The sequence below is a fragment of the Gossypium hirsutum genome, chromosome A04 (assembly GCF_007990345.1).
Source record: "Gossypium hirsutum isolate 1008001.06 chromosome A04, Gossypium_hirsutum_v2.1, whole genome shotgun sequence".
NCBI lineage: Eukaryota > Viridiplantae > Streptophyta > Magnoliopsida > Malvales > Malvaceae > Gossypium > Gossypium hirsutum.
The window spans coordinates 8,498,797-8,516,773 of NC_053427.1; the positions used below are offsets into that span (position 1 = coordinate 8,498,797).

General features: G+C 35.5%; 1 protein-coding gene across 3 annotated transcripts; it reads left to right on the plus strand.

Annotated features, from left to right (window-relative positions):
• The first annotated feature begins 3,628 nt into the window (after window positions 1-3,628).
• Window positions 3,629-12,948, plus strand: LOC107948730 (disease resistance protein At4g27190). 3 transcript variants are annotated; one of them, XM_041110864.1, is made up of 9 exons: window positions 3,629-4,061; window positions 4,246-4,309; window positions 4,399-7,381; window positions 7,474-7,608; window positions 8,352-9,455; window positions 10,028-10,789; window positions 11,149-11,337; window positions 11,712-11,864; window positions 12,221-12,948. In XM_041110864.1, the coding sequence occupies exons 3-9, from the start codon at window positions 4,445-4,447 to the stop codon at window positions 12,269-12,271; spliced, it is 5,331 nt and encodes a 1,776-aa protein (XP_040966798.1). In that variant the 5' UTR covers window positions 3,629-4,061; window positions 4,246-4,309; window positions 4,399-4,444; the 3' UTR covers window positions 12,272-12,948. The 3 variants fall into 3 exon arrangements, with proteins under 3 accessions (XP_040966798.1, XP_040966799.1, XP_040966800.1); XM_041110865.1 differs by having other exon boundaries at window positions 8,352-9,404; XM_041110866.1 differs by lacking the exons at window positions 11,149-11,337; window positions 11,712-11,864.
• The last annotated feature ends 5,029 nt before the right edge of the window (window positions 12,949-17,977 follow it).

A 17,977-nucleotide genomic window follows, 5' to 3' on the forward strand; every position in this document is an offset into this window, starting at 1 on the left:
ATAAATTTGTTATAGAACTTCATGATCTATTTTCTCTCAAAGATCTCGGACTGTTAAACTATTTCCTTGGAATTCAAGTCACTTATTCCGCTAATGGTGTATTTCTCAGTCAACAAAAGTACATTCAAGATTTACTTTGTCGAGCCTCAATAGACAAGGCAAATAGTTCTCCTACACCTATGGTCTCCACCTACCACCTCTCTAGTCATGAGGGTAATCTCATTGAAGATGAGCATCTGTTCAGAAGCATTGTAGGTGCTCTCCAATACGTTGTCATTACTAGGCCGGACATTGCATTTGCTGTTAAGAAGGTTTGTCAGTTCATGCACAAGCCTTTGGATTCTCATTTTAAGGCTGTCAAAAGGATCCTACGTTACTTACAAGGGACCCTGAGTCACGGGTTGCAGTTTACTAGGTCTTCAAAGTTTTTACTTGAAGGATACTCCGATGCCAGTTGGGGGTCTGACTCGGATGATCGATGGTCCACTTCGGGGTTCTGTGTTTTCTTTGGTGGTAATCTCGTTTCCTGGAGTTCTCGCAAACAGTAGATAGTTTCTAGATCAACTGTAGAGGCAGAATACAGGAGCCTTGCGCATGTTACCGCTGAAATGATCTGGATTTAGTCCTTACTATCTGAGCTTTCTGCTCCAATCAAGGTCAAGGCTTTAGTTTGGTGCGATAGTTCGGCTGCTGTTGCTGTTGCCAGTAATCCTGTCATGCACTCAAAATTTAAGCATGTCGAGTTGGATCTTTTCTTTGTGCGAGAGAAGGTTGCTGAGGGATCTTTGCAAGTGGGGCATGTATCCAACCAAGATCAAGTGGCTGATATTTTAACCAAACCTCTCTCAATCGGGTTGTTCGGCAAGTTCAGAAGCCAGCTGCGTGTGGTGTCTGGTGATCATGTACCTCTAAGCATGAAAGGAAGTTGACATAGCTCTGGGCATGTTATGGTTCATGAAAGGAAGTTGGCAAAGCTCGAGGCATGTTATGAATAACTTTAGTGTTGGCAGTTATGTTAGTTAAGCATAATTCAGTTAGTTAGTTAGCAGCAATATTTGTATTAAATACCCTCCTTATCTCTGTAAATGATATGATGGAATTCTTCTTTACTCTTTAGTGTGTTTTTCTTAACACTAGATTGCGGAGAAAGACATGTCAAAATGCATGATGTGGTTCGCCAATTTGCTTTCTGGATAGCATCTTCAAGAAAGGAGATTTCTTTTGGGACTGTTGAAACACTACTGATGGATGAAAGTTTCAAGCATTACACAACAATCTCCTTCGAAACTAATCAAATGGATGAACTTCCTAAAGGAGTGGTTTTCCCAAATCTCGAATTTCTTTTACTTCTTGGCTTCCAAACACAGGTACACTTGTCTATCTGTGCAAGCTTCTTAATTTTTTATAAAATAGATACAATTGCAGTAAGAGATAGCTTCTCAATTTTCAAGAATAAAACTATTGAGACCATGAATGATAATTCTGTAACTTGGCTTTTTAAAAGTGATGCATTAATTATATATTATATATATTAACTAATAACTAAATAATAATAGTTAACATATTTTCAACTTTTATTAAAGCTCTATTTTGTTGAAGATGTCCAAATCCATAATTTCAACATTGGAATTTTTGAATTGAGGTGTGTTCGGTTCATTTATATTCACGAATAAATTCGTTTATTGACTTGTTTATAAGCTTGTTTATTGAATTGTTTATTTATTAATGATATTTGCTTATAAAAAGATAGAGCTGAAAATGAACAAAGCATTCGATGAACATGTTCGTGTATGTGTGTATATTTATTTATTCTTTGTTTGTTTGCTTGTTTATTATTTATTAACATTGTTCGTTCAATTATATGCGAACGAACATGTTTGTTTAATGCTTGTAAACATGTTTGATTAAATTAAATGAACATGTTCGTGAATATTAAACAAACGAACATGAATACACATAATTTTAAATAAATGAACATAAACAAAAATTTAAAATTCTTAACGAACACAAATTACAAACTTAAAATAAACAAATGAACATGAATAAAGATTTTTTCGTTCAAACATGGTTCATTTACAGCCCTAATTGAAAACTGTTTCCAATGAAAGAAATCAATTATTGAAATTTGAAGGAAAATATGAGAGCATAGATTTAATATTTTCCAATTGTGCTTGAAAGATGGAGTAAAAATATGACTCAAAGACTTTCACTTTTTGTTCAAAAAGGAAAAAGCATGGGGACATTTAGTCAAAAAGGAAAAAGCATGGGGTGATTGGCAAATAAATCAGCACCAACTTGTTGCAAAGGAAGATTCCCCTTTTATTTCCAATCCACTAAAACAAATACTCATATAATGGTTTAATGGGTTAATTGAAGCACCAAATCCACTCACGCAATTATTGAAACTTCAAGGAAAATGTGAGAGCATAGATTTATTATTTTTTTAATGGGTTAATTGCATCAAATGATCCTCACTCTAAATTATTTCATAAATTTGAAATCATTTTAATACATCTCTAAACTAACTAGGTTATACCAATTAAGTTTTTTCTATTACTAAAACCATTAATTTAATGGTAAAAATATCTCTTCAGTCTCCCTCAATTTTGAAATTAAACAAATTAGTCCCTATAAAAAATTAGAGTAATTTAATCCCTGTCAGTTTTGAAAATAAGCAACTAAGTCACAATGTTAATGTCTTTCGTCAATTATGCATAACTTTTATTGGTATAATAACAAATTTAGCCCTCGATGTTTATGTATTTTGTTAGTTTGGTCTTGATTATAAAAAAATCAACAAATTTAGTCTCAACATTTTCAAAAATATTGCAAGCAAAATTTGTTAAATCATGAGCAAATTGATAGTATGTGTAAATTAGATGAGCTAAATTTATTATTATACTTGTCAAATTTATGTAAAACTGATGAAAAACATTAACGTTGTGATTAATTATTTTTAGTTGCTCACTTTTAAAATTGACAAAATTAGATTGCTCCGACTGTTTTAGTGGGATCAGTTTGCTCAATATCAAATTTGAGAAGGACTACAGAGGTCATTTTACCCAGTTTAATCTTTAAATGGCATGTTACAGAAATAATTTAAAATGAAAATTTTAAAAATGAATATTATAATTGTTGTTCATTTTTTTAATTTCAATTTTTACTTCATTTTTGTTTTTAATTTTAAAATTTATGCAACATGATTCTTTTTCTTTAAAATTTTCATTTTAAATTTAGCAACATAAAATTTGATGTGTCATTTAACTATTGTAATAACAAAAGGACCTGATTGATATAGTATTGATAAATTGAGAATGTATTTAGAATAATTTGAAGTTTGGAGACCAATTTAAAATAATGGTAATAGTTGAGGGTTGCTTGATGGAATTAACTCTTTTCAGATGGTGCTAATTATTAAGGGTGAGTTTGGATGGGCGGTGCGTTTAGCTACGATTAGTGTAAAAATAACGGTGGCGATGAGATTAGATACTGTAGCGATACCGTAGCGTGAGATAAAAAATAAGCTAAATGCACCGTACCTCACCCAATCGCCCATCCAAACCCACCCTAAGTTTGCTTTAAGACAAAGTGAAAAAGTGGAAAGCCGAGAACATAGATGACCCAAAGACTCACCTTTTTCTAAGTCCTCTGACATGCCTTGTTGGTCTTTTTTGCAAACCAATCAGTACCAACTTCATTAATTTAGATCCCACTATTGCAGTAATCTCATAACACAAATCCTCTGGCTACAAGAAAACTCAGTTTTTAGTGGCGGAGCATCGTAGAAATTCAGGGGTCATACTGAAATAGTAAAATTTTCCGAGCGGTTGAATTTTCCAGGCAGATAAACTTCAATTTCTACTTTGTTTTTTTCCCCCTTCTTCAATTTCCTTTCTTTTTGTATTCAGTTTTACTTACTTTTGCTATAAAAAAAAAACACCAACCTTCAAATCTATTTATATATAAATTGAAGTTGTTGTATATTTTTTTGATCTGATCTCATCTTTTTATGTTTTTGTTGAAGCAAGTAAGAGCTAAAAGACTGTTTGGATTTTGAAATGGTAAATGGATATGTTTATTATATTTTCCAGCATTATTTGTATAATATTATTAGTGTGAGGGTACAAATATTTTGATTTATTATTTTTATAAGTAATTAACTGTCTTTTTTAGTTATAATTATATGACATTACACGCGTATTATATGATTTTATTTGTTTATTAAATTTCTCATTGTGTTTTCAGCTGGACTGAGTTGAAAGAACAGCACATTGATTCTCATAGTTTGACTTGTCTTTCACCTTCCTTGGTATGTATAAGAAGTAGTGTCTTAATCTTCAAAACACTTTTTCATTCTTTAATTTTTTTTTTATGGTTATTACTTATGATTCACTGCAGTGTTTGAACTTGGAACATCATATTCTTCAATTTGAGCTTGTCAAGCATGGGTTGCGGATTTTGTGAGGCTGCTCTTCCTAACATCTTTGCAACACTGGTTGTGGACCGTATGGTGAAGCCGGTAGGACGTCAACTTGATTATGTCCGTCGCTTTCATGACAATGTTGAAAAGCTCCGAGGGAAAAAGCGTGAACTTGCAGACGCACGAGATCGTCTACTACATAAGATTGAGGATGCTAAAAACCGGCTTCTACTAATTGAAAATGATGTACAGAACTTGCAATCAAGGGCAGACGAAACACTGTCGGATATGGGAACTCTGGAGGAGGAAATCCAACTGAATAAGAGGTGTCTCAATTGGTGTCCTAATTGTAGTTGGAGATATCAATTAAGCAAGAAAGCAATGAAGAAAATCCAGGATATCTCTGAGCTTTTGGACAAATTTGGTCAACTTGGACCAGTCGGTTACCGTGCTCCTACGGCCCTTCCCACTGTAGGCTTCCTATGTTCTAAGGAATTTGTGGTTTCGGAATCTTCGAAGGCTGCTTTCAATCAAATCATTGAAGCCTTAAAAGATGAGAATATCAACATGATTGGGTTGTGGGGGATGGGAGGGGTGGGCAAGACCACCCTGGCTCGTGAAGTAGGAAGTCAAGCTCCAAAACTAAATTTGTTTGACAAAGTTGTGATTACGACTGTGTCTCAAAAGCCAAATTTTGAGAGAATTCAAGATCAAATTGCACAATACATAGGCTTTGATATGAAGAAGGAACAAGGAAGAAGATCCGAGCAAGAATTATGGTTAAGGCTGAAGGATGAACCGAGGATTCTTATCATCGTTGATGATATTTGGGAATCTATCAACTTAAAGGAGAAGATAGGAATTCCAATTGGGGATGATCATAAAGGCTGCAAAGTTCTTTTAACAACACGCCGTCAACAAGTATGTCGAGCTATGGATTGTCAAAATGTGGTACAACTTGACTGTTTGGATGATGATGAAGCTTGGACTCTGTTTGAAAAGAAAGCAGATCTAGATGACTTTTCTGATGATTCTATTAAAATTCTAGCAAATCAAATTGTCAAAAAATGCGGGGGTTTGCCTATAGCTATAGTTCCGCTGGGAAGTGCCTTGAAAGGTAAAACCCATCATGAGTGGCAAGCTGCATACCGGAGACTCAAAGATCGTAGATTGACCGAAATCGAGGATGTGAATGAAGAAAATGCCTATGTATGTCTTGAGGCGAGCTTCGACTACTTGAAGAATATGGAGACCAAGACATGTTTCTTGTTGTGCTCTTTTTTTCCTGAAGATGATGAGATTTATGTGGAGAACTTGGTAGGATATGCATGGGGACTGGAGATGTATAAATGCATGGACTCAATTAAAGATGTTAGAAGCGAAGTGCTTGCATCGATTGAGATCCTCAAGAACTCTGGTTTGTTGCTAGATTCCGGAGAAAGGCGTGTCAAAATGCATGATGTGGTTCGCCAATTTGCTTTCTGGATAGCATCTTCAAGAAAGGAGATTTCTTTTGGGACTGTTGAAACACTCCCGATGGATGAAAGTTTCAAGCATTACACAGCAATCTCTTTCGAAGCTAACCAAACAGATGAACTTCCTAAAGGAGTGGTTTTCCCAAATCTCAAATTTCTTTTACATGGTGGCGGTCGTTTCATGGAAACTTCAAGCGAATTCTTTGAAGGTATGAAGGCATTACAAGTTTGTGCTTTGAATAATAAATTGATATCTCTAGCTCCATTTCAGTATCATATGAACCTTCGAACTTTGTGTTTGATTGGTTGCCAACTCTCTGATATCTCAATGCTTGGGAAGCTGAAGACACTTCATATTCTCTCTTTACGTCGATCTTATATCACTGAATTGCCGACTGAAGCTGGTGATTTGGAAAATCTAAGACTGTTGGATTTATCGTATTGCGATGATCTACAAAGAATTGCTCCTAATTTAATACAAAGATTTTCCAATTTAGAAGAACTATACTTGCATGGTTGTAGTTCATTAAAATGGGAGACTGAGAACACAACTCAAAGAGAAAGCTATTCCAGCCTGTCGGAGTTGGATTTATTGCCAAAGTTGGTTGTAATATCATTGGATATTTCTTCTAAACATCTTCCAGATGGCTTTGTGTTTCGTAGATTATGGAGCTTTGATTTTTGCATTGGCATAGAAAGAAACACGTGGTTCCACAAGAGGGAAACTTATCCAATCTCAAGATCTTTGAGAATCGTTAAGTCTGTAGATGCATGCAAGCAACTATTTGAAGATGTAGAATCTCTTCAATTGAATGGTGTGGAGGGTCACCCAAACCTTATTCCGAGCTTGGACTTGGGATTTAGAAAGTTGACTTCTCTAGATCTTTACGAGTGCGGCTCTATGCAATGCCTAATTGATGCATCAAACCAACAGGTGCCAATCACTGCATTCTCTAATTTGAGAAAGTTATCATTAAGAAATATGTTTGATTTGGTAGAGATGTGCAGTGCTCCCCAGCCGCAGGGTTTTTTACAAAAGCTTGAAGAGGTTATAGTTTCAGATTGTGGTGAGATGCAAGTATTATTCCCGACTGCTGAATTGAGGAGCATAGAACAAGAAGGGCCCAGTCGTCATTTAAGCCTCCAAAGTCTGAAGATTGTTGAAATAGAGAGATGCAATAATTTGAAATATATCTTCCCAATGTCAGTTGATAATAGCCTTATGCAATTACATACTTTGAAGATAAAGAGTTGCAGGAGCTTAGAAGGCATAATCCAATACTCACAAGTCCCATACATAAGCCTCCAAAGTTTAAGGGAAATAGAAGTTGAAAATTGCGATAATTTAAAGTATCTCTTTCCATTGTCGGTTGCAAATAGCCTTGGCCAATTGCATATTTTGAAGATAAAGAGTTGCTCGCAATTGGAAGATATAATCCAAGACCCACAAGTGGCATACATATGTCTACTCCAAAGTCTAAGGGAGGTATGTGTATCTCATTGCAATAACTTGACGTCTCTTTTCGTTATTGTCCTATGATCAAAGATTGAGAAATTTGATTATGCTTTTCATTTTAGGTTTCGTTGATTGGTTTACCTCAATTGAAGAGAAGGGATGTGAACGGCATTATACTCGCACAATTGTCTTTGCAGAAGTTGGAAGTGTACAATTGTCCTCAATTGACACATCTTATTACTTCGACTAAGATAAAAGTAAGATTTTTGTTTTTGTTTTATATTGTTTATTTATTTATTTTCTTTAATAATTTGTTGTTTGAATTGTTGTTTAAAAGATAGATTATATTTTTAAAATTTTGGTCTAAAATTAATCTAAATAACCTTTTAAACAAATTAGTTGATTATAATACCATATAATAAGAATAATAAAAATTTCAGAAAAAAATGTTATCCAAACCTTATGTTTTAGATATGTTGCAAACAATTTATCTAATACTAAATTATATTATACCTATTATGTGGGTAAACAAAAATAAGCTATATAAAATTATATATAAGTTTTAGTTTGGTTGGTATCAATATTATTTTCTAAATAGGAGTATGTGTGTTTGAGCACACTCAAGCACATTTATCTTTCTATTTAAATGTGGGAAGGAATTATGGATGATTTTAGAATTTGTATTAAAAAATAAACTAGAAAAAAATATATTTAATTTTTTTTAAATGTAGCCTTTTACACAGGAGGTTTTTTTTATTTTTGTATTAATATATGAAAATGAGTTTAAGTAATTCCCAATTGCGTTGTTACACCTGTCCAATAATTTATATGTACAGATTATGTGATATTATTTATGACTGTTTTTGTACCACATTTTTGGAGTATAATATTGATTTAATGTAAAATAACTTTTTTGTAAGGAAATTAATTGATGAAATGTTAAGTTAGTTGTTGACATCTTTGAACATTTTGAAATTGAAAATTGCTGATATGTTTATAGGAATTGGTGTTCGGGAAGATGACAAATGAACAATTAAGCAATTTGCATTCATGTAAATATGAGGAATTGGAGCAAGATCAAACGTCATCACAACATCATCCCTTACCTATTTGCTTTCCAAATCTGATTCTAATTCATATATTGGAATGTGAAAGCTTGAAATCTCTCTTTCCAATTACTGTTGCTCAAGGTAGCTCTAAAAAACTAAATGCGCCCAATTTGCAAACTTTGAACATAGAGAGGTGCTTTGGAATGGAAGAAATAATCCAAGACTCACAAGTATCAACGATAAGCTTTCAATGTCTAAGGGAAGTACAAGTCACAGAGTGCAATAAATTGAAATTTCTCTTCCCAATGTGTGTTGCTAATAGTCTTGGGAAATTGCAAACTCTAAAGATAGAGAGGTGCTTTGGAATGGAAGAAATAATCCAACACTCACAAGTATCAACCGTAAGCTTTCAATGTCTTAGGAAAATACAAGTCAAAGAATGCGGTAAATTGATATTTCTCTTCCCAATGTGTGTTGCTAATAGTCTTGGGAAATTGCAAACTCTAAAGATAGAGAGGTGCTTTGGAATGGAAGAAATAATCCAACACTCACAAGTATCAACCACAAACTTCCAATGCCTTACGGAAGTACAAGTCATTGAATGCAATAATTTGAAATTTCTCTTCCCAATGTGTGTTGCTAATAGTCTTGGGAAATTGCAAACTCTGAAGATAGAGTGGTGCTTTAGAATTGAAGAAATAATCCAACACTCACAAGTATCAACCATAAAATTCCAATGCCTAAGGGAAGTACAAGTCACGGAATGCAATAATTTGAAATATCTCTTCCCAATGTGTGTTGCTAATAGTCTTGAGCAATTGCAAATTCTGAAGATAGAGAGCTGTTCCCAATTGCAAGAAATTATCCAAGGACCAGAAGTGTTAATCTCAATGGCTCAAGGTCTTATACGACTGAAAGAAGTTGAGTTGATTAATTTGCCTCAATTGAAAGGAAGGGATAGAAACCACATTGTGCTGACATTGCCATCTTTGCACGTGTTAAAAGTGAGAGATTGTCCTCAACTGACGCCTTTTATCGTTTCACCTAATATACAAGTAAGACCTTATATATATTATTTATTAAAATTTTCACCTTTTGGTTTTTTTTGTATAAAATAAGTAAATGCTTGTATAACTCTTTAAAAAATAATTTTCATTTTAGAATTTTGGTCTAAAAACTAATTTAAATAAACCTTTAAGTAGTTTAGTTAATTACAATACCAGTTAGTAACATAAATAACATTTCAATTGAATACTTTTATTTATATATTATTTATAAAGAATAAATTGTTAAGACATTTTAGTTTCTTATATATATAATTGGAGATTTTTTTTTTGTAATTTATGATTATTTGAGTTGAAGACTAAACTTTTTAAAAATTTGAATTCTTTGAACATAAAAGATTGAAAAAGAAATCTTGTGCTTATTCTTAAAGGAGAGAATCTAGTTTTGAACATTAGTGTTCAAAACTTAAAGAATCTATTAACTAAAATAAATTAAACCTTAATTTTAATAAAAGAAATTCTTAAAATAAAAAGTTCCATAAGAAAATGAATTAATAAAATGATAGGTGTGAAGTCAGTGACTTCCAACACTTTGAAATTCATGATTGATGATATGTTTACAGGTATTGGAGTTCTCGGAGATGACAGAAATGAAGCAAATAAGCAACGTGACAGTCCTTGAAAGGGGAGGAGGAACACCAACATGTACGGAATATTTAACAATTTCCAATTTTGAAGAGTTATTTGAATATTCTGGATATAATCTTTCAAGTCTGGAGATCCTACGCTTGTACAAACTAACTGAATTGCGGGTGATATGGAGTGGTCCCATCCAAGTTAAATACTTTCAAGATCTCACTCAATTGGTAGTCCACAGTTGCAGAAGGTTAAGATACATCTTCTCACCTACCATCGCTCGAAATTTGCCACAATTGTGGATTTTGGATATATCTGACTGTGAGGAATTGGAGCAAATAATTGAGAAGGATCAAACTCTATCACAACATCATCTCCAACCTATTTGCTTCCCTTATCTGTCTTTGATTACAATAAGGAAGTGTGAAAACTTGAAATGTCTCTTCTCGATTACTCTTGCTCATGGCGGCCTTCCAAACCTAGATCAATTAGACCTTCTAAGGCTCTCCAAATTAGAGCAGGTGTTTGAAGGAGATGAGTCAAATGTGAGTAAGGACCAAGAGAAAGTGATACACCTACCTCGATTAACCGACTTAGTGCTTCGTAACCTACCAAACCTCGTGAGCTTCAGCCCTGTGGGTTATCATTTTGTTTTCCCATCTTTAACGGATTTACAAGTAAAAGGTTGTCCCAACATAACCACAAGATTTAGTGTTGATTCAGAGAAATCAGTGCATGCCAAAACACAGGTACACTACTCTTCCAAACTCAACAATAAGCTTTAAAACAGAAATTCATCCATTCAATTATTTTTTCATGTATTCTCCCAAACTCTTTATTTACTAAGCTTTAATTTCTATGCATTAACACAATATTTTTATTTTGGCTGTCTGAGAGATTCTTTTTTTATGCTTTAAATGACTAAATGAAATTGCATCAACTGTGATTGGTTTCTGCTGGCTGTCAATATTTCTTTCTACATATCCTTGTTACATTGTTATTTTCAATTCACAGTTCCTGTTCTTAATATGTCATCCTTTGTCCAATTTTGGGATACTGGCTTTGCTTTCTTCATCATCAATCATCAAAGGTTTAATTTGCTTTGCAGGCAAGCCAATCAGTTGATGAAATTATAGTGGAAGAATCTGCTACAGCTCAAGAAACTGCATTGCCAATTGGTTATATGTGCTGGACCAAAGAGGAAGATGAAAGTGATTTTGAATATGAAGATGAAAGTGATGAAGTGATTTTGAATATGAAGATGAAAGTGATTTTGAATATGAAGGTGAAAGCACAGGTACACTACTCTTCCAAACTCAATAATAAGCTTTAAAACAAAAGTTCATCCATTGAATTTCTTTCTCTATGTATTCTCCCAATACTAAGCTTTAATTTCTATGCATTAATGCAATATTTTTATTTTGGCTGCCTGAGAGAAATTCTTTTTTTTTATGCTTTAAATGACTAAATGAAATTGCATCAACTGTAATCGGTTTCTGTTGGCTGTCAATACTTCTTTCTAGATATCATTGTCGCATTATTAATTTCAATTCACAGTTCTTATTCTTAATATGTCATCCTTTGTCCAATTTTGGAGAATTGGCTTTACTTTCTACATCATCTATCATCAAAAGCAAACAGTAATAAGTTAAGGTTTAATTTGCTTTGCAGGCAAGCCAATCAGTTGATGAAATTAGAGTGGAAGAATCTGCTACAGCTCAAGAAACTATATTGCCAATTGGTTATATATGCTGGACCAAAGAGGAAGATGAAAGTGATTTTGAATATGAAGATGAAAGTGATTTTGAATATGAAGATAAACAGGTACACTACTCTTTCAAACTCAATAATAAGCTTTAAAACAAAAGTTCACACACTGAATTATTTTCTCTATGTATTCTCCCAATACTAAGCTTTAATTTCTATGCATTAACACAATATTTTTATTTTGGCTGTCTGAGAGATTCTTTTTTTATGCTTTAAATGACTAAACTGTAATTGGTTTCTGCTGGCTGTCAATATTTGTTTCTAGATATCATTGTTGCATTATTAATATCAATTCACAGTTCTTGTTCTTAATATGTCATCCTTTGTCCAATTTTGGAAAACTGGCTTTTCTTTCTTCATCATCAATCATCAAAAGCAAACAGTAATAAGTGAAGATTTAATTTGCTTTCCAGGCAAGCCAATCAGTTGATGAAATTATAGTGGAAGAATCTGCTACAGCTTAAGAAACTGCATGGCCAATTGGTAGTGATATAGAAGGGTGGACTAAAGAGGAAGACGAAAGACATTTTGAATTTTAAAATGAATGGAGCAGTAAATGAAGTAATTTATATTTAAGGAGTTGATTTGAAAATTACGCATTGTGAATGTTTAAATTGAATGCCATTTATTCGTTAAATTGAAGACAGATTTATTGAGCTATAAGCGAGGAATGAGCTGGTGTTTGAAAGAAAATGGCCTAAAATGTCTAGTTTGGTATTTCTTTCAAATATTCGGGCATTGATGTGGGTTAGATCAGTATATGATGAATTGAAAGTGGATGAGAGAATTTGGTGGGTCTGCCCTATTAGAAGTTGGAGTGATGTCAAGAAATCTGGGTTGAGTGGTAGGTTTTGGTGTCCTCCATGTTTTGGTTGTGTTGAAGTTGGCCAGCATGTGGCACAAGAACCAGCAAGCAGCAGGCCATGCAGCCCGAGCCAAGCAGATGCAGTTGAGGAAACTGTTTCTTTTAGTTCATTTTGTTACACTAAGTTGTGTAATTTAGTTTATTTTCAACTTGCTGCTTATGCATTTGATGTAGTTAGGTAGTATTGAGCTGATAAATCAGCTTGTCAAAGTGTACAAGAAATGTTTTAACAAGTTTCAATGTTGTTTAGTGGTGTTGGTGGATGTTTAGGTGAAATTTTTCTATTTTGACCAGCTTATGTCTGGTATATGTAATGGCTTTTATGCCAAAGTTCTTTTTTAATGAAAATTTATCAGATTTTTCATTCATATATACTCTATTATTTTTCTTGTTTTTTGATTCTGTTCTTGTTTCTAAGAAAATTTTTGCTTGTTTCTTCCACGAGCCTTGTTGCTCAAGACTCAGGTTTGGCTAAGTTGCTTTGTTTCTTAAACCCCAACAATTGGTATCTAGAGCCTTTGTCTTAGTGGACCTGTTGTAACTGAATCTCAAAGTTATGGCTTCATCAAGCTTTTCTCCTACAGCACCACCAGAATTCAATAGAGAAGGCTTTCATATATGGGTGGTTAAGATGAAGACTTATCTGCAGGCCTTTGATCTGTGGGAAGTTGTAAACACGGATGTTGAGCCAGCTCCACTCAGAGCCAACCCCACAGTGGCTCAGATCAGGCAGCACGTAGATAAGAGGACCAAGAGGCACAAAGCCATGTCCTTGCATTCAGAACTGTGTATCAGATGTCATGTTCACAAGGATTATGGCTTGTGAAACACCAAAGTAGGCTTGAGACAAGCTTAAGGAGGAGTTTCAAGGCACTGAAAGGACAAGGCAGTAGCAGCTGTTAAACCTGAGGAGAGATTTTGAGAATTTGAAGATGAATGAGGAAGAAACAGTAAAACAATACTCAGACAGAATTATAGTTGTGGTAAACAGCATAAGGCTCCTTGGAGAGCAACTTAGTGAAGCAAGGATAGTGGAGAAAGTGATCTCAACCTTACCTAAAAGGTATGAGGCAAAAATATCATCCCTCGAAGACTCAAGGGACCTAACTAGCATCTCATTGACAGAGCTGGTCAATGCTCTCTATACACAAGAGCAAAAAAGAGCTAGTAGACTGGAGGAGCACCAAAAGGGTGCCTTCCAATCCAAAACCAAGCCTGCCTCGAGCACCATTACCTACAAAGGCAATAAGACTTGAAGAGACAAGCCTAAGTCAGATGCCCCAAAAAGATGGGATAGACCCTACAGGCATTGCAAAAGGCCTAGTCATCTAGAAGCAAATTGCTAGTTTAGACCAGATGTGCAGTGCCAATACTGCAGGAAAATGGGCCATGTTGAAAAGGTCTGCAAAAACAAAGGCAAACCAAGGCAAGGTCAGCCACAATAGCCAAAGGCTGAGGCTCGAATAGCTGAAGAAGGCAGTGACCATGAGGAGCAGGTCTTTGCAATCTCCTGTTCAGCTGCTCAAGAGAAAATCTCAAATAGATGGCTCTTAGACAGTGGCTGTACTAACCATATGTCACCAGATGCTGCCATTTTTAAGTCATTAGACAGAAGCTGCAAAACCAAAGTAAAGGTTGGCAATGGGCACTTTATCAAGGGAGAAGTTAAAGGGGATGTGTTGATATGCACTCCCACAGGTAACAAGCTCATTCCAAATGTGTTGTTTGTGCTTGAAATTGAAAGAAACTTACTTAGCATAGCTCAGTTGCTTGAGAAGGGTTATACTATTGTGTTTAAAGGCAAACAGTGCCAAATTAGTGATCCAAGTGGATTTATGCTCATGTCAGTCACTATGGCTGATAAAAGTTTTGTTGTTGACTGGAATCAAGCTTCAATCTCAGCTTATACAGCTTCTCTTGATGAATCTAAGCTTTGGCATCAAAGACTTGGTCATGCCAACTATAGATCGATGGGCTAGCTAACTAAACAGGATCTAGTTGAAAACTTCATCAACTCAGTTGAGAAGGAGGATGTTTGTGAGGTGTGTCAGCTAAGAAAATAAGCCAGGCTTCCATTTCTATCAAACAAGCCCTGGAGGGCCTCAGAAAAGCTACAACTTGTGCACATAGATGTGTGTGGCCCCATGAAGACTCAGTCACTAAATGGCAGGAGGTATTTCATCTTTTTTATTGATGATCATTCAAGATTTTGCTGGATTTACTTCTTGAAGCACAAATCAGAAGTGGCCTCAGTGTTCTGGAAGTTCAAAGCTGCTATTGAGACTGAGACAGGCTGCAAGTTTAAGACTATAAGGTCTAATAATGGAACTGAGTATACCTCAGCTCAGTTTCAAGCCTTTTATGATGAAGCAGGTATCAAACACCAACTCACTAACACTTATACACCTCAACAGAATGGTGTAAGTGAAAGAAAGAACAGGAGCTTGATGGATATGGCTAGGTGCTTACTGTTTGAGAAGAATTTAGCCAAAACCTTGTGGGTTGAGGCAGTCAACACTACTGTGCATTTACAGAATAGGCTTCCAACTAAGGCTTTGGCTCACAAAACACCATTTGAGGCCTGGTTCGGGTTCAAGCCATCATTGGCTCGTTTGAAGGTCTTTGGTTGCATTGCTATGCACTAGTACCAGCTGTAAAAAGAGGCAAGCTGGATAAGAAATCTCAAACAGACATTTTAGTAGACTATAGCACAGCGAAGAAGGGCTATAGGATCTTGGATCCTTCAACAAACAAAGTGCTAGTGAGCACAGATGTTGTGTTCAATGAAAAGGAAAGCTGGAATTGGGAGAAGAATGAGCCAGAGGCAGTTTCTAAAGACCTTGTGGCTGATCAGACTGAGCCTGATGAAAATGGTCCTAAAGAGGACATTGATGATGAACCAGTCAGGGGCACTAGACCGTTGACTGATATTTATGAAAGGGCTCAAGTAGCCATAGTTGAACCAAGCTACTTTGAAGAGGCTGAGAGTCATGAAGCCTGGAAACAAGCAATGGCTGATGAAATCAGCATGATTGAAAAGAACCAAACTTGGGAATTGGTTGAAAAACCAGCCAACAAGAAGATTATTGGTGTAAAATGGGTCTATCGAGCTAAACAGAATGCTGATGGTAGCTTGAACAAACTAAAAGCTAGGCTTGTAGTGAAGGGGTTTAGCCAAAAGTATGGCTTGGACTATCTGGAAACCTTTACACCAATGGTCAGGCTTGACACCATCAGGCTACTAGTTGCCTTAGAAGCACAAATACAGTGGAAAATCCACCAACTTAATGTGAAGTCAACATTTTTAAATGGACTCCTTGAAGAAGAGATTTATGTTGAGCAACCTCAAGGCTTCAAAGTGGCAGATAAAGAAGATATGGTGTATAGACTGAAGAAAGCCTTATATGGCTTAAAACAGATACCAAGGGCCTGGTATAGCAGGATCGGCAGATACTTGGTCAGTTTGAGATTTGAAAGGAGTACTAGTGAGCCAACATTGTATGCTAAAAAGCAAGGAGTTGAAACTCAGCTCATTGTATCCCTATATGTTGATGATTTATTGGTGACAGGAGGAGACCAAGCAGTGTTGGCTGATTTTAAAGCCAAAATGGAGCTACAGTTTGAGATGTCTGATCTTGGAAGAATGACCTATTTTCTTGGTATAGAGGTGTCACAAACTAAAAATGGAATATTCCTAATCTAGAAAACCTTTGCCTCCAAAATTCTAACCAAGTTCACCATGAAAAACAGTAAAGCAACAAGCACTCCTATTGCTATGGGAGAAAAGCTATCAAGCCAAGTCATTTCTAAACAAGTTAGTGAATCAGTATATAGGAGCCTAGTTAGTTGTTTGCTATACCTGACTGCCACTAGGCTAGACATCATTTTTTGTGTAAGCTTACTCTCGAAGTTTATGCATTGTTGCAACAAAAAGCATTTTCAAGCAGCAAAAAGGGTGCTCAGGTACATCAAAGGTACCCTGAGTTATGGAATGCTGTATAGCAAGGCTGAAAACCTTAGATTGGTTGGCTATACTGACAGTAACTAGGCTGGTTCGATGGATGACATGAAGAGCACCTCAGGATATGTTTTTACCCTTGGCTCAGCCATCTTTTGTTGGAGTTCGAAGAAACAAAATGTAGTTTCTTAGTCAACTGCTGAGGCAGAGTATGTTGCAGCTGCTGAAGCTGTTAACCAAGCTATATGGCTAAGAAAAATCTTAGCTGATCTGAATCTACATCAAAAGGGAGCAACAGAGATAAAATGTGACAACAAATCTGCTGTTGCAATTTCAAAGAATCCGATTTTTCATGGAAGAACTAAGCACTTCAGTATTAAGCTTCATGTTGTTAGAGAAATGGAGCAAGCTCAAGAGATAGAACTAGTTCATTGCAATTTAGAAGATCAAATTGCTGACATCTTGACAAAACCCCCCAGTTTGGCAAGGTTCATCAAGTTAAGAAGGCAAATGGGAGTATGCAACATGCTAGCCAAGGAGGAGTGCTGAAGTTGGCCAGCATGTGGCACAAGGACCAGCAAGCAGCAGGCCATACAGTTCGAGCCAAGCAGATACAGTTGAGGAAACTGTTTCTTTTAGTTCATTTTGTTACACTAAGTTGTGTAATTTAGTTTATTTTCAACTTGCTGCTTATGCATTTGATGTAGTTAGGTAGTATTGAGCTGATAAATCAGCTTGTCAAAGTGTACAAGAAATGTTTTAACAAGTTTCAATGTTGTTTAGTGGTGTTAGGTGGATGTTTAGGTGAAATTTGTCTATTTTGACCAGCTTATGTCTGGTATATGTAATGACTTTTATGCCAAAGTTCTTTTTTAATGAAAATTTATCAGATTTTTCATTCACATACGCTCCATTATTTTTCTTGTTTTTCTATTCTGTTCTTGTTTCTAAACAAGTTTCTGCTTCTTTCTTCCACAAGCCACAAGCCTTGTTGCTCAAGACTCAGGTTCATCTAAGTTGCTTTGTTTCTTAAACCCCAACAGGTTGGGTTAAATTTAAAGTGTGTGGTGTGAAGATTGAGGGTGAAGCAGGGTGTGGGGGGTGTTAAAAAATTTAGAAGGGGTGGCAAGGGCAGTGTTTTCAGGTCCATGTGTAGTGAAAGATTCATATGCCGCAGAGGTGGGGGCGATTAACTTAGCTTTGGATGTGTTTCTAGAGATGAGGTGGAAGGGTAGGTGTTCTTTAATTATCGAGGTTGGTTCCACGGAGGTGTTTAGCTGGGTTGTGAACAAAGGTTCGAGACCGTGGTCGCTATTCTCTTTCTTTAAGGAAGTTGATTTCAGGTTG